The sequence below is a fragment of the Phacochoerus africanus genome, chromosome 9 (genome assembly GCF_016906955.1).
Source record: "Phacochoerus africanus isolate WHEZ1 chromosome 9, ROS_Pafr_v1, whole genome shotgun sequence".
In the NCBI taxonomy this organism is placed as follows: Eukaryota; Metazoa; Chordata; class Mammalia; order Artiodactyla; family Suidae; genus Phacochoerus; species Phacochoerus africanus.
In genome coordinates, this window is record NC_062552.1 from 53,766,227 (window position 1) to 53,781,692 (window position 15,466).

The following is a 15,466-nucleotide window of genomic DNA, read 5'->3' on the forward strand; positions in this document are numbered from 1 at the left end:
CCTAAATCCCATGGACACGGCTCCATCTCTGTCCCCCGGTCCCTTGAGATGCTGGTGATCTTTCCCTCCTTCTTGAGACCCTGCAGCACCAACTCTGCTCCTGGTCTCCTGTTGCCACCCCATCTCCATGCCTTTTCAGGGCTCCTCTTCCTCTCCAGCTCCTCCGGGATGGCTGGTCCCCGGGTTTCTGCATTTGAACCACCTCTAAATTCATTCTCCAAGCAGCCCTAGGAAACCCCCTCTTCTCCCAGATGCCTGGCTGCAGTACTTCCAACACACTGTCCAAAACAACTTCACCCCACCCATTCCCCACCAAGCCACCCTCCTCCACCCTGTTCCCTAGCTCTAGGGGAGAGCATTGGCCACCCCTTGGCCCAGGCAGAACCCAGAGGCATCCCAGATTCAAGGGCCTCCCTTGTCCTGCAGGGTTGATGGCTCCCAAGCCTGGCTGATGTGGCTCCCCGGGGATTTCTCAAATCTACTCCCTTGCATCTCTCACCACTTGGTCTTCCCACTATCTCCTTCTCCAGTCTTTCCTGCTGCCTCTTCTGGGGTTCCACAGTGTGAACCCTGACACTTCCCTGTTAAATCCTTCAATGGCTCTCTCTGAGGGTAAAATCCAAGTCTCCCCCACCCCATCCAATACCAGGTCCCTTCTCATTCCTCCAGTCTCATGCTTTGGCACTCCTGGTTTAGAACTTCACCCTCTGGCCACGCTAGACAGTTTATCAGCTGCCTGACCACATGCTGCATGTTTTCACCTTTGCTCAGGTGTTCCTCTGCAGGTGTGCCTTCTCACTCCTACTGCCCTGTCCCTCTACCTGGCTAACTCCTGCTCAGTCTGTGAAACTCAAATGTTACCTCTTCCTGGAAGTCCTCCCTGATCACTTTCACAGCCTTCCTTGGCGCTCCCAGATGGCTGTCTGCATTATGTAGGAATATTTGTTCCCCTCTTGCTACCATCTGCTTAATGCAGATGTCCCAGCTTCTGGAATGAGAGCTGGCCCTGAGCTGGAGCTTAACAAACCTTTGTTGAGTTATTGGGTAAGTGAATGAACCTGCCTTGAGACATGGTGGCTGAAACCTGGCTGGTGGGGGCTGGGCAGGCTAGGGCAGGAGGGGCTGGGCCCCCATTCACCAGTACAGAGCAGGCCTGTGTAGATCCATCGAAACAGCTGTGTGTGCTCCCTGCAGAAGCGTCTCACTCTCAGCGCTGGCTGCCGGCTCCTCCTGGGGAGAAGGCCAGCAGGGTCAACAAGTGCCCCCCCACCGATACCCACCCCCATGGGGATCCCCAACACCTCCAGGTAGAAGCCACTCAGGTATATCCCCTATAATATCTCAACATGGGAGCTCCCGTTGTGGCTCAGCCATTAACGAATCCGACTAGCATCCATGGGGATGCAGGTTCAATCCCTGGCCTTGCTCAGTGGGTTAAGGATCCGGCGTTGCTATGGCTATGGCATAGGCCAGCAGCTATAGGTCTGATTCCACCCCTAGCCTGGGAACCTTCATATGCTGTGGGTACAGCCCTAAAAGAAAAAAAAAAAAAAAAAAAAAGGCAACATGGAGTGAGCCAGGCACTGGTCTTGACGTCCCACGGGGCCGAAAGGCAACCCTAATCCAGAGCAAACTAAGAAGTGGCTCAGGCCATCCTCTCCTCCAGCCTCTGTCTGTACCATCTGTGCCTCAGCCTGGAGCAGCATTCTGATCTCAATGATGATCCTGCTTCCGGGCTCAGGAAGGAGTGAACTGAGACCATAAGCAAGAAGCTAATCAATGCACAGAAAGGCACAAACCACGGCGGCTGCCTCCCCTGCCCTGTCTCATCTCCACCTGTCTGTGGAGCAAGGTGGGGAGGCTCCCGGCTCTGCATTTACACCCTTGGGACCTCATCCTCTGAGTCAACGGCTCCTCCCAGTGAGAGGAAGTGTGAACAGCCCACTGGCCCCCATCACATATCCCCACCACCTCCCAGACCCAGTGCAAGTGCCAATTCTTGCCTGGTCACTTGGTCCCTTATCTGAATCTGGAGGAAAGGCTGGTACCTGAACAGCCTTGTTCCAGCTGCCCCCCCTTCTGCAGGGCTTGAGTCACAGCCAGGGGTCTGTCCTCATTCACGCTCTTTGTTTTGCCGAAGCTATCACCCGCCTCCCAGGTGAGGTGTTCGTCCCTCATCTCCCCACCAAAGCAGACCAATGGAAGACCCTCACCCTGTGCTCCCCTCAGCTCAGGAGCTGGCCAATGAGGACCATCCCTCAGTGGGCCTAGGCATTGGGAGGCTGAGCTCTAGGCTTGAACTTGCTGCCTGTGTGGCCTGTGTACCCAGCCTGGGCCTGCCTCTCTCCCTCTCTGGGCCTCAGCCTCCCCACGTGAAATGAGGGGCCCAGCCCAGTCTCAGGATTTTCAAACTCAGCCTCAAGTTTCCCTGAGGTGCACCAGCGACTAAATGGGGCAGATGGCAGATGGGGAGTGAAGAAGGGACCAGGCTGAGTCAGGGCCCCCTCCACCTTCAACCAGAGTGGCCCATGGTATAAATCAGAGGTCCCAATGGGATTTCACTCTGGCTGCTTCAAAGCAGATCAGGAGCCGCTGGCAGGGCTCACCTCTGAGGCAGAGGCCAGTGGAACCCACTTGGCTAAAATACGTTTACTCCTTTCATCAATAAAGGTTTAGAGAGCTCCTTCCCTGTCAGGCAGCCAGGGTCCCCATCCCTGCTCCCCACAGGGACCTCTTTCCCAGCCCAGCCCACCGTCCTGGAGCCCACGTACCGTCCCAAGGGCTCTGGGCCAGCATTGCTCCAGCTGCCTCCCACTTCCGCTGGGCTTGAGTCGCTGCCAGGGGTCCGGCCTTCCTCCTAAAGCCACCAGATATGGACCAGAGTGTGCCTCTCACCTCAAGTGAGAACTACATCTGGGGGCCTAGAGTGTGGAGAGACCCAGGCTGCCACCAGTGTGCTCATGGTCACCTCAGGAGTGGGCTGGGGTGGGGCTGGGCACAGGAAGGAACCAGAGGGCAACTTTTTTCTTTTATTTTTAGGGCTGCACTCTCAGCATATGGAGGTTCCCAGGCTAGGGGTCAAATCGGAGCTACAGCTGCCAGCCTACACCACAGCCACAGCCACACAGGATCTGAGCCACGTCTTCGACCTACACCACAGCTCACAGCAACACCAGATACTTAACCCACTGAGGGAGGCCAGGAATCGAACCTGCAACCTCATGGTTCCTAGTCGGATTCGTTTTCACTGCACTACAATGGGAACTCCACAGAGGGCGACTTAATTCTATTCCAAAACACACTGAGTACCTCCTGGGTGCTGCGCTCTGTGCTGGACATAGCCTGTCCACAGGCAGCTCAGGGTCTGCACAAGGCAGGGACACATGTTGAGGGGAGGTTGGGAGGGAAGAAGGTGCCATACGAGCTCCAAATTTCGGGGTGGTGGGCCTTGACATGGCCATTCCAGAGCAAGCACATGAGTGCCTGCTCCTCAGAGGCAGAGACTTCCCCAAGGTCCCCTAACTCCATCACGTGGTTTCTCCTTGTCCTTAGCTCACAGCTCAAATGTCACTCTCTGGTTGAGTCCTCTCACCTTTCGGATGAAGGCAGGCTATGCTAACACACGGTAGGTGTGCAACAGAGGTTTCGCGAGTGGAATGAGCGGGCTCAACATGCTGCAGGGTTGCTAAGTGTCGCAGCAAAGAGATGCGGAGAAGGTGGGAGTGGGAGGAAGATGTGAACAAAGGCCCCTCCCGTCAAGGGGCCAAACCAGGGTGGGGGGAGGGGACAGACCAGGCTTTCCAGCAGCTCGGCCCCCATGTTCTCCAAACCATTGGCCACTGATGTGAGAGAGATGGGGTCTCTCTGTCTCGGTGTATTGTCCTCCATGTGCCAGACCTTCCAGCTGAAAGACAGAGTCAGGGTCCAAGGCTGAAAGGGGAAGCCAGGCAGGACCCAATGAGGGGCTGGGTAAGGGGAGGAGCATGGGAGGGAGGGGGCTGTGGGGGAGGAGCAGCAGCCTGACACAACCTCTACCACCCTAGGGGGCAACTCTCAGGAGGCCAGAGGCCCTAGCAACAGAGGAAGGCCCCTCTTCTTGCACTTACTTCTGAACCTGAGAGGCCAAGCAGAACCAAGGCAAATGCCTTCCATTTCACAGGGAAGCAAAGGAAGGAATTATGTACATCATGTCTATGTATCTGACACAGGCATTTTCCTGAAGACAGGACCTAGCTTTCATCACTCCCCACAACAGGTTAAAATCATTGCCATTAAGTGATCATTTTATTGTATTACACTCTCCCTTCTCTGAAAGATGGAGAGACAAATCCTGAAGATATCGTTCCAGTCCCTGGATCCAACCATACCTGAAACCAGTCCTGTCCCTCAACTTTTCAATTGCAAGAGCCAATCTAGGAGTTCCCATCATGGCTCAGTGGAAATGAATCTGACTAGCATCCATGAGGTTGCGGGTTCAATCCCTGGCCTCGCTCAGTGGGTTAAGGAGCCAACATTGCCATGAGCTGTGGTATAGCTTGCAGATGCAGCTCAGATCTGGCATTGCTGTGGCTGTGGTGTAGGCTGGCAGCTATAGCTCCAATTGGATGTCAAGACTGGGAACCTCCATATGCCACGGGGGCATCCCTAAAGCCCTAAAAAGACAAAAAGACAAAAACAAACAAAAACCAAACAAGAGCCAATAAAGTCTCTCTCTCTCTCTCTCTCTTTTTTTTTTTCTTTCTGGCTGAAGCTCAGTTTAGAAGGCTAAATAAGAGCCCTAACTAAGACCCTATCTCTCTCCACTCCTGTCCCCTCTCTTTTTCTTCCCCTCAAGGAGCAACCAACCCTCTGCAAATGCTAGAGGACATGTACATGCACAGGGGCGAGCACAGGTGCACGCATGAGCAGAGACACACAGCGAAGTGCACACACAGCAGAGCCTGGGGAAGTCCAGCCACCCCTGCTCACACACAAACACAGACACACAGCTGCACAGAGAGCAGTAGGCTCCTCTTCCTACTCACGCATTCGTGGTCAACAAGTCCCTCTCACGGACAGACGGAAGGGAGTGTTTCCACAGGGACAGATCAGATCCAACCTGCTTGAACTTTGGCCTGTCTTCTCATTTCAGTGCAAATTCCTGGGCAGAGTCCAGTGTTTGAGTAGGCTGGGCCTCTCGCACGGCTCTGTCCAGCATCCTCTCCATAACCCAGGGCCATGGCTGGGGCGGGGACCCCAGCCTCTCTCAGGGAAAAGAGGCCCCACTCTACTACAGTGGGGTTCAATCCCTGGCCTCGCTGGAGCCTGACCCGTGGAGTTCCTGCTTAGTCACAGAATCTATTATCTTCATCTGAGACACCCTTCTCTCTTTCCTGCTTCCAAAGAGGCTCACCTCGTCCAGTAAGCCCTCTTTTATTATTTGCTTCCTCCCCATATCTCCTCCTGGGGCCTCCTTTTCCACCTGCCATCAGTGCTATTCAGCTTTTTGAATTGTGTATTTTATCATTCATTTTACGTCTTACCAAGTCTCCCTTTTCTTATTGGACCGTGAATTATAACAGCAGCCTATTTTCCTGAGCTTGAAGATAAGGAAAGCAGTGTGGTACCACAAATAGTAAAAGTGTTTCAGAGCAAAAATCACAGTTAGCACCCCTTTTCCATTTTTTTTTTAAACTGACCCCTAAGCAACAGTGTGCAAAGTCAAGGGACAAACCCTTTCAGGTTTCAATCCTCAAACTAAACATTAAACTTATCTGACAGGATTGACATCTCTTTAATAATTAATCATACGCAGTCAGGACAAAACCCCCTACAATGCATAAACACTTCCTGGTACCCGGGGGCGGAGTTACCAGCAGAGGCTGGTTGTTTTGGAAGTTTGGGGACCATGATGGATGAAGCGCAAGGGCACCTCTTCTGTTTAAAAGCAGTTGTTGGCATTCTGATTACCAAAGCATTGCACATGCATCATTAAACATGTAAGCATTATAGAAATATGGCATTCCTGTCGTGGCTCAGTGAAAACGAATCTGACTAGCATCCACCAGGACACAGGTTTGATCCCTGGCCTTGCTCAGTGGGTTAAAGATCCTGTGTTGCTGTGGCTGCGGTGTAGGCCAGCAGCTACAGCTCCACTTTGACCCCTAGCCTGGGAACCTCCATATGCCACAAGTGTGGCCCCCCAAAGACCCCCCCCCGAAAAAAAAGAAAGAAAGGAATATACAAAACACAGGATGTTAAAAATCCCTCTAATCTAAGCCCTCTGGAGATGACCACCATTGAGCTTGTGGAATTTTTCTCCAGACTTTTTTCATAAGCAAATACCCATTTATGTTACTCATTTTACAAAAGAGGCTCGCACTACACCAGATTGATTACAATTTGCTTTTCTGGGTGGAGATCCACACCATGCCTCACTCACCCTGTTGGGGACTCACGTGATGCCCTGATTAGAAACTAAAGATCTGTGGTGTCATCTGGTTTATCCTAAGCAGGACACCTGCCACCCTGGGCAGCCTCCACAGGGATGGGCTTGCAGCTGCCCTGGCCGGCGGACCTCATAACAGCAGAAGGGATGGTAACGGCTTCTCTGCCTCTGCACCCTTCTAACCTCTTCCTCCCTCCCCTCTCCTTTTCCTGCCCCCTCTTCTCTCCCCTCCCCCCTTCCTCCTACCTCCTCTCCTCTCCCCTTCTCTCTTGGTTTCTCCTGGTGCCCAGAGAGAAGCCAGGAGGCACAACCCATCCAATAGCAGCCAAACTTGTTTCAAAACATTCCCTACATTGCCCCGTAGAGCCTTGACATCTTCATGCACCCTGACTTCTAAGATCAGGATTTAATAGGCTATGTGTCTTGGAATGAACCTGAGCTTATAGCCCCAATGTCCAGATTCAGCGCTGGTTCTCTAAGTTAACTTGTTTCCTCATCTGTAAAGCGGTGGGGGTGAGCAACAGTACCTACCTCATAAATAAATATTGATGGGGATAACATGAGCTCATGCAGGTGAGGTGCTTGGCAGAGGCTAGCACCATCATCAGGCTGGCCAGTGTCATCGCTGTCACAGGTCCCATCACAGGACTATCCTGACACTCTGCTCTCCTCCTCCAGGCTGGGAGACTCTGTGCTGCTCCCCTGCTCCTGCCATCAAGGAGGGGCAGCCAACAGTGATCCCAGCCCCCAGAAGCCAGATGCTCCTTTGGGTGGAATTGGGCTGAGAGCCACACCTGGGTGGTTGGGAGGCTGGGTGGGTTGGGATAAACCCCAGAGAAGGAACAAGAGCTGGTCAACCTCAGGGGTCCTGGCCCCATCCAGCTGTGGGACCTCACTGTGCACTTGACCCCCCCTTTGACCTGTTTCCTGAGGAGATGATATCACTGGGGTGGCAGAGTGAGCCCTGGGACTGAGCCAGGGCTGGGTCACAGGGTCCAGGCAGAGGAAGGCAAGGACTATATATGTGTGATTTCCCTTCCAATCAAAACAGAAGTTTAGAAGGATTTATAGTGAGGAGAGTCTCCACCTCTCCCACCCCAGCCCATTCCTCAGAGGCAACCCCTTACTGTTTCTGGCTTCAGTGCTCTGGGGCCACTCCTGTTTCAGGGGAATTCTTGGTCAGAGTGGGAGGGAATCCATTCTCCTTGCTTGGTTCTGATATAATGCTGAGGATATTATAATATCATATGTAACATATCTGATGTCACATGTAATATCAGATCTATCATATTATATCAGACCTCATCAGAGATGGTCAAAAATCCCTTTATTTTCTTTCCCTTTCTCTCTCTCTCTCTTTTTTTTTTTTTTTTTTTGTCTTTTCAGGGCCACATCCACAGCATATGGACGTTCCCAGGCTAGGGGTTAAATCAGAGCTGCAGCTGTCAGCCTATGCCAAGCCGCAACAACAAGGGATTTAAGCCATGTCTGTGACCTATGCCACAGCTCATGGCAACACCAGATCCTTAATACACTGAGTGAGGCCAGGGATTGAACCTGTGTCCTCATGGATACTAGTCAGGTTCATGTGTCCTGAGCCACAACAGGAACTCCATTCCCTTTATTTTCTTCTCACAATTTTGCCCACTCTCACTTCTTGGCTCTTTGTAGATGAGGTCTCTTTAATCACATTGATTCATGAGTCCAAGTAGTGGCCAAAAAAGAGAGGCTCCTCTCTGATCAAGTTCCACAAGCATTCCTCTTTCCTAAGCCTGCTTCTCTCTTTCTTAATCCTGAGCTGTTGGCAGAAAGGACATCTAGTACAATGTTCCTTTTCCCCCTGGGGGTGTTGGAAGATGAGCTTCCTAGAGTCCGAGTAGAACTATTCTAAGCTAGAAAGCATGTACAAATTCTGATGACAGATAGCAAAATACAAAAACAGAAGAATTCTCTTAGATGTTTACACTGACTACTTGTAACTCTTACACACTTTCCATGGGAAAGGGCCCTCTCAAGACTTAGAACACAGTGCTCTTCCAGCACCTATATAGCTCTTCCAGGGGTTCCCAGGGGAAGAGAATACTACAAATAACCAAAAGGCCAAACTCCTGCCCAGCTTACTTGCCATGACTGTCCCAACATCTCCTGATACAGTCCACCCCTTGACTTTCTAGTCATTGGGATCAGATGGGCCCAAATGGCCTCTATCTAACATAAGATGAAAGAATGGATCTGGGGCTCATCTCTCGGCACAACAGTAAAAGGCCAGTAAAGTAAGGACACCTGGTCCCACACCCATGAGGGCTCACGGCCACCCGTGGGGAAATTATCCCCAAGCAGCTAACAGATCACTCTTCCCAAATAGTTAACTGGCTGCTAGTCTGTGAAGTGTATTTCCCCTGTTGCTGATGTTTTACCTTCTATCCCTCTTGCCTTCCACCTCATATTAGCTTTTCATATACTAAGAGTTTGAGATGTTTCCTTTTTCAGTTTGAACCAGGTTAAGATGTTCCACCAATGTAGGCCTTAATTCATATTATCCTGTTGGACTCAAAGATGACATCGCTGGCTTTTGTAGGTTTTATTTTTTTTTTATTTTATTTTTTTTTTGTCTTTTGTCTTTTTTGTTGTTGTTGTTGTTTTTGTTGTTGTTGCTATTTCTTGGGCCGCTCCCACGGCATATGGAGGTTCCCAGGCTAGGGGTCCAATCGGAGCTGTAGCCACCGGCCTATGCCAGAGCCACAGCAACGCGGGATCCGAGCCGCGTCTGCAACCTACACCACAGCTCACGGCAATGCCGGATCGTTAACCCACTGAGCAAGGGCAGGGACCGAACCCGCAACCTCATGGTTCCTAGTCGGATTCGTTAACCACTGCGCCACAACGGGAACTCCCTTTTGTAGGTTTTATATGAAAGGGTATATCCTCCTTTTCAAGGCACCCATTTCCTGCCAGCCAAGGGCAGCGGCCGGGGGGCTCTTATTTCTAATATCCATTGCTTTGTTGGTCCAGAGCCTGATGCTGAGTCCCAGCTGCCAAGCGGGTTAATTACATAGGCAAAAATGGTTCCTTGATTGTTCTGTCCTCTTTCCCTGGCAGGGAAGTGGTCTGATGTGGCACTAATGAGCCTTGGAGCAAAGCCAGACATTTTTACAGAAGGTCCATGGGAAGGACTGTAGGCCTCCTGGGAGGAGCCAGTAAAATGAATCTACCACAGATCAGAATTGTCCTAGGAAAGGAAAGGTGCTGGCAAACTGGGCGTCACAAGTTCAAAACAATTGTTAGGAAGAACAAAAGTGGACACTTCTGAGTGTCACATCTAGACACTGAAACTTTCCAGGCATATCCTGCTTCCCTCCACCCCATGGAATTCCACCAACAATATCAGGCCATAGGGGAGTTCCTGTTGTGGCAGTGGAAATGAATCTAAGATCCGTGAGGACGCACTCAGTGGGCTAAGTATCCAGCATTGTCGTGAGTTGTGGTGTGGGTCACAGATTGGCTTGGATCTGGAAATGCTGTGGCTGTGGTGTAGGCTGGCAGCTGCAGTTCTGATTCAACCCCTAGCCTGGGGACTTCCATATGCCACGGGAGTGGCCCTGAAAAGACAAAAAAAAAAAAAAAAAAAAAGTGCTGTAGAATGCCATTTTACGTTCTGATTGGTATCAACAGTTCTTCCTGTGCAGGCCTGCCAGGTACATATCATGACCCACTTTGAAATGCTGCCTTCCATTCCACTCTGCTACAGAAGCCAGTTTCACCATTCCCAAGGTTATGTCCAACTCCCTGCGGTTCCATGACATGGAGGTTTGTGGAGAACCTGACCCACCACAGGAGCTGAACACGGGCCAGCTTGTGAGTCAGGGGCTGGTGCTGACTGTTTCCCATGGGACGAGAGCTAGAAAGATGATTTTCAGGCATGGAGGGAGAGGTCTTTATTAGCCACCCCACCTTGAAGGAAGGGAAAAACCCCAGGGTCTCCCAGCCTGGAGTAAAAGAGCAGCAGGTGGGTGGGCCCAGAGATAAACTGTGGTTCCAGAAGACGGTGACAGCAATGGCACCAGCTGAGAGGCTGGCAAGTGCCAGGCAGTGCTAAGAGCTTTACCTGAACTATCTCAGTTAATCCTCGTGATAACCCAGTGAGGTAAGTACAGGTCATCCTTTCCCAGGGACATCTGTCCTCCACGGAGGGGTATGTGATGGAGGAGCCAACTCCATAAACAGAGCAACTATTGAGAAGCTGAACAGCTGAAGGTAGAACCATGGACAGTGTGTTTGCATACGGAAGATCTGAGTTGATGTTTAAGGTGCATCCACCCCGTTTCCTCCTCACCTGCTGCTCGGCGGGCAGGGTGAAGTCTGGGCCCACACTTAGACCTAATGGCTGTGAATTGTATTCGCTGGTCAGACTCCATGAAATCAGGGAAACCGTATCTCTGAGAAACTTCCTGAGTAAGACCCAGCCTAAATTCTGCAGGGGCAGATTTACTGGGCTTACAGCCACATAACCTAAATAACTTGACTCCAACTGCTCTGAGAACATATGTTTTGCCCTGTTACAAAAGAGCCCAGGGAGTTCCCGCTGTGGCTCAGCAGGTTAAGAACCCAACTAGTATGCATGAGGATGTAGGTTCGATCCATGGCCTCGCTCAGCAGTTTAGGGATATCACATTGACAAGAGCAGCGGTGTAGGTTGCAGATGTGGCTCAGATCTGGTGTTGCTGTGGCTGTGGTGTAGGATGGAGAAAGAAAGAAAGAAGGAGGGAGGAAGAGAGGGGGAAAAAAGAAAAGAGCTCAAATGAAATTTCTCTGCCAGTGACAGTCTACACAGCAGGAAGCCTGATCCATCTTGGGCAGAATCCTTAGCTTGAGATGGGGATTCTTGTTCAAGTGATTTGCTTGTTGGGGGAGTGTGTGCTCATAGCAGAGGGGAGTAAGGGATGCATAACATGGCAGGGTAAGAAGTGAGACTGATGGTCTTGGTTAGAGTCTGGTTCTGATCCACAGGGAAACTGGGACCAAACTGTCCCCTAAGCTAGTCCCACCTTGAGGTAAGGCCAGGCCAAGAACTGGGGAAGGGTTTGAAAGCGGGCACCACCTCCCAGGTGTGGTGGCTTCCATTTGACTCCTGGCAATTCTTCAGACCAGGGGCAGCTTGTTAGCTGACTCACAGCACCTGGGAAGGAGATGGGTCCCCAGGGAAAGGGGAACTGGGCAGGGCACCAGTGGCATCCACTCCAGCTTAGTTCTGCTGGCATCCCTCATGCCAGGCTACTGGACTGGCCCAGGCACCGGCCATGCCAAAGCAGAGCTGCTTCCCCCTAGGGACTCAGGAGATCTGAGAGGACCCCGGGTTTGTGCACAACCTTGCTGCTGTGAGGCTACTCATGAGGGGTTGGTGGAACCAAAGAGGTTTAGTGTGAAACAAGAGTGTTTAATTTCTTCAGGAAGGTCAAAGTGTCAGCTGGTTAAAACCACAGGGACATGTCCCATCCTGGGCCTAGATTCAAAGCATCAAAAAGCCAGTGATAAGGGCAGCTGACTAGAACTTATTCCGGCCCAGGAGTCCGTATAATCATGTCCTGTTGTTACTCTACCTCAGGTGTGTGTTGCAATAGCCAGGGTGAGGGTCCTTCATCCTCTTACTTAGGTGGTGTATCCCCTGAGGCCGAGTAGATGGTGGCTGCTGCTTCTTGCAAACCTTTGGAAATAATAGAAAAGAGCCATCTCTGAACCACATCAGTTCTGAGGTCAGAGGACAGTTGCCTCAGGGGTTCCAAGACCTCGGGGTGTCAGTAGGGGATGCCTCTTTTTTTAAAAAAAAAGAACAACAGATTCAAAAGGAGTCACTTGCCCCTAGGACAGCAAACCAAGACTCAGTTACAGTTTAAGTCACTCCCAGGAATATGACCTTTAACCAGTCAATCTGCAATCTGCAATCACCTGATCAGCACAATTGAGGTAATCTGTATGACCCATTCCACTCCCTCGCCCCAAGGGAAGGCGACCTTGCCTGAAATAATTTATGACTTCCTTGTCCCACCCACTTTCTGCCTTTAAAAACCTTCCACTTTGTGCAGCTCCTCAGAGTTCATTTCTACTTGCTTGATGGGATGCTGCCCAATTCACGACTTGTTAAAGTCAGTTAGAGCTTCATATTTACTCAGCTGAATTTCCTTAACACGCCTACCCAGAGCTGACTTCAATCACATACCCACAGCCTCCTGAAGACTGATCGCTCCTGCTTGGCCATCAGTCTCATGTTTGCCATGGCAGTTTAACAGTGGGGCTCAAATATGTTTGGTTGAATGGAATAGATCCAATTTCCTTCCTTTCTTTCTTTCATTTTCTTTCTTTCTTCCTTCCTTCCTTCTTCCTTCCTTCCTTTTTGCCACACCTGCAGCACATGGACGCTCCCAAGCTAGGAGTCAACTTGGAGCTGCAGCGGCCTTCACCACAGCCACAGCAACACAGCAACACGGGATCTGAACCACATCTGCAAACTACACTGCTGTTTACAGCAGCCCTGGATCCTTTAACCCACTGAAGGAGGCCAGGAATTGAACCCGCATCCTCATGGATACTAGACAGATTCTTAACCCACTGAGCCACAACGGGAACTTGGAATAGATTCAACTTTCAGTAGGCAGTTCCTGAAACAGAAGAAGTTGCGGGAGTCCCCATAGAGGCCTTTCTGTTTCAGGTAAGATCAAAATAAGTGACTGGCAAAGAAAGCTTAAAGGAAGTTCATCACTGGGTTGTCTCAAGGAGACCAGAGCTGTGAAAACTAGAGACCAGCCCCAACTTCAACCCCTACTCCAGACAACTACAAATAAGCTAATCTTAATTTTTCACTTCTGGTAGTAACCTGTATAAATAAGATAGATGAGGAGGTCCCCTGTGGCTCAGGGGGTTAAGAACCCAACTAGGATCCATGAGGACACAGGTTTGATCCCTGGCCTTGCCCAGTGGGTTAAGGATCTGGTGTTGTCATGAGCTGTGGTGTAGGTTGCCCATGTGGCTCAGATCCCAAGTTGCTGTGGTTGTAATGTAGGCTGGCAGCTGCAGCTCTGATTCAACTCAGCCTGGGAAATTCCATAATGCTGTGGGTATGCCTTTTAAAAAAAATATGAATGAATGATAAATGGATGAATGGATAGATAGAAGATTGCTAGATAAAAATATAAACATAGGTGCTATTTTTTTACATTCAGCTTTAGATGTTATCTATTGACTTTATACAATGACAGTTTAGGTCTCTGATGTCTGACAATTGTCTTGCTATTTTAGTTCTTCTACCTCTATTGTACTCCTGCTGCCGTGCCAGCCCTAGATGGACCACGTCCAGATCTCTTACTGCCTACAGTCTTCTTCCTGAGGAAGGGATAACTTTGTCTTGCTTAAGACCATTATCATTTGAGTGTTTCTCTTATTATTGCCAATTGTAGCTGATCCTAATGGATGAACCTCTGACCTTAGGGTTCAATAGAAATGCCCTTGCAGGGGCTGGCCTTGTCCCTCTGTGACCCTCATATTGCAATACTGAGGTCCTCTAAACATGCAAGTTTTCATTCTGTCCCTCTAAGATGACCTGACTCAGAATCCTTGCACTAGTCATCTCGCCTGCCTGGCATGCTCTTCCTGGCACTATCAACATCCTTCAAGATCTCAGCTCAAATATCACACACTAAGACTGACTCCTAAAAAAAGACCCTCAATCTGGGGTTCCATTGTGGCGCAGCGGAAATGGATCTGACTAGCGACCATGAGCTTTCAGGTTCAATCGCTGGCCTCACTCTATGGATTAAGGATCCGACGTCATCGTGAGCTGTGGTGTAGGTCATGGATATGGCTCAGATCAGGCATTGCTGTGGCTGTGGTGTAGGCCAGCAGCTGTAGCTCCAATTAGACCCTTACCCTGGGAACTTCCATATGCCGCAGGTTTGGCCCTAAAAAGCAAAACAAAAAACAAACAAAAAGCCCTCAATCTAATTTGGGTCCCCCTCTCTGCTGGTACTCCCTCCCATTCTTCTGCTTAAAACTCCACAAGGGAGGAATCTGTCTGTTTTGCTCACTACTATGTACCCACATCATTCAATGATCACATGTGATAGGCAATCTGCAAGTATCAGTAAAAGGATTTTTCAAAAAAGATGAGGCATCTTAACTCACAGAGGCTAAGCAACATCCCAAGTTCACATGGCTAGTAGAGCTGGATTTGAACTCGAGGTTTGTCTGATTTGTTCTAAGCTCAGCAACAACCTTCTGATATTCTGGCTTCCCTTGAAGTTTTCCTTTCAAAAGAAGGGAAGAATTCACTTGTCAGATAAAGACAAGTGTCCGGTCTTTCAGGTAGTTACATTTCCCATAAAAAATTAGCAAGGTGAGGAGTTCCCGTCGTGGTGCAGTGGTTAACGAATCCGACTAGGAACCATGAGGTTGCGGGTTCGGTCCCTGCCCTTGCTCAGTGGGTTAACGATCCGGCGTTGCCGTGAGCTGTGGTGTAGGTTGCAGACGCGGCTCGGATCCCGCGTTGCTGTGGCTCTGGCGTAGGCCGGTGGCTACAGCTCCGATTGGACCCCTAGCCTGGGAACCTCCATATGCCTCGGGAGCGGCCCGAGAAATGGCGACAACAACAGCAACAACAATAACAACAACAAAAAAAAGACGAAAAAAAAAATTAGCAAGGTGGGTTTTTAGTGTGACAATTCCATGTCCTTGTAAGTTTAATGAATGAGACAGCCTTCCCGAGTGTGATCAGCTCAGGGGTACTGACAGCATCAAGTTGCAAAGCTGAGACCCAGACCCTGCCCCACAGGACACTGTTGATCTGCCCGAGGTCAGAATCCATGCTCTGTGCAACCCAGGGGAAGAGAAGTATAATCAGATGAGAAAAAAGAAGCATTACTCCCGGAAGAAACTGTATGAGCTAGATAATATACATTGCCAAAAAAATATACGGGAAATTTATGAATGTTTTTTAAGGCTATTTGACCAAGATGGCAGAACATAATTTAAATTCAGGTTTTATTTATTGAT

At 50.1% G+C, this 15,466-nt stretch overlaps 1 protein-coding gene and 1 long non-coding RNA gene across 2 annotated transcripts in view; both read right to left on the reverse strand.

The window, feature by feature from the left end:
• SLC28A1 (solute carrier family 28 member 1) overlaps positions 1 to 3,888 on the reverse strand; it is a 44,789-nt gene extending 40,901 nt beyond the window's left edge. Inside the window, exons 1-4 of the mRNA XM_047795799.1 lie at positions 3,793 to 3,888; positions 2,772 to 2,857; positions 1,969 to 1,971; positions 1,139 to 1,230 (exon numbers count right to left, since the gene is read on the reverse strand). Of these exons, the coding sequence (XP_047651755.1) occupies positions 1,139 to 1,230; positions 1,969 to 1,971; positions 2,772 to 2,857; positions 3,793 to 3,888 (277 nt within the window). The remainder of the gene's footprint in view (positions 1 to 1,138; positions 1,231 to 1,968; positions 1,972 to 2,771; positions 2,858 to 3,792) is intronic.
• Positions 3,889 to 11,845: 7,957 nt separating this feature from the next.
• Positions 11,846 to 14,821, reverse strand: LOC125135629 (uncharacterized). The gene is made up of 2 exons (XR_007137019.1): positions 14,600 to 14,821; positions 11,846 to 12,128 (listed from the first exon to the last, which is right to left on the reverse strand). It is a non-coding gene; the product is annotated as an uncharacterized LOC125135629 (long non-coding RNA).
• Between the last annotated feature and the right edge of the window lie 645 nt (positions 14,822 to 15,466).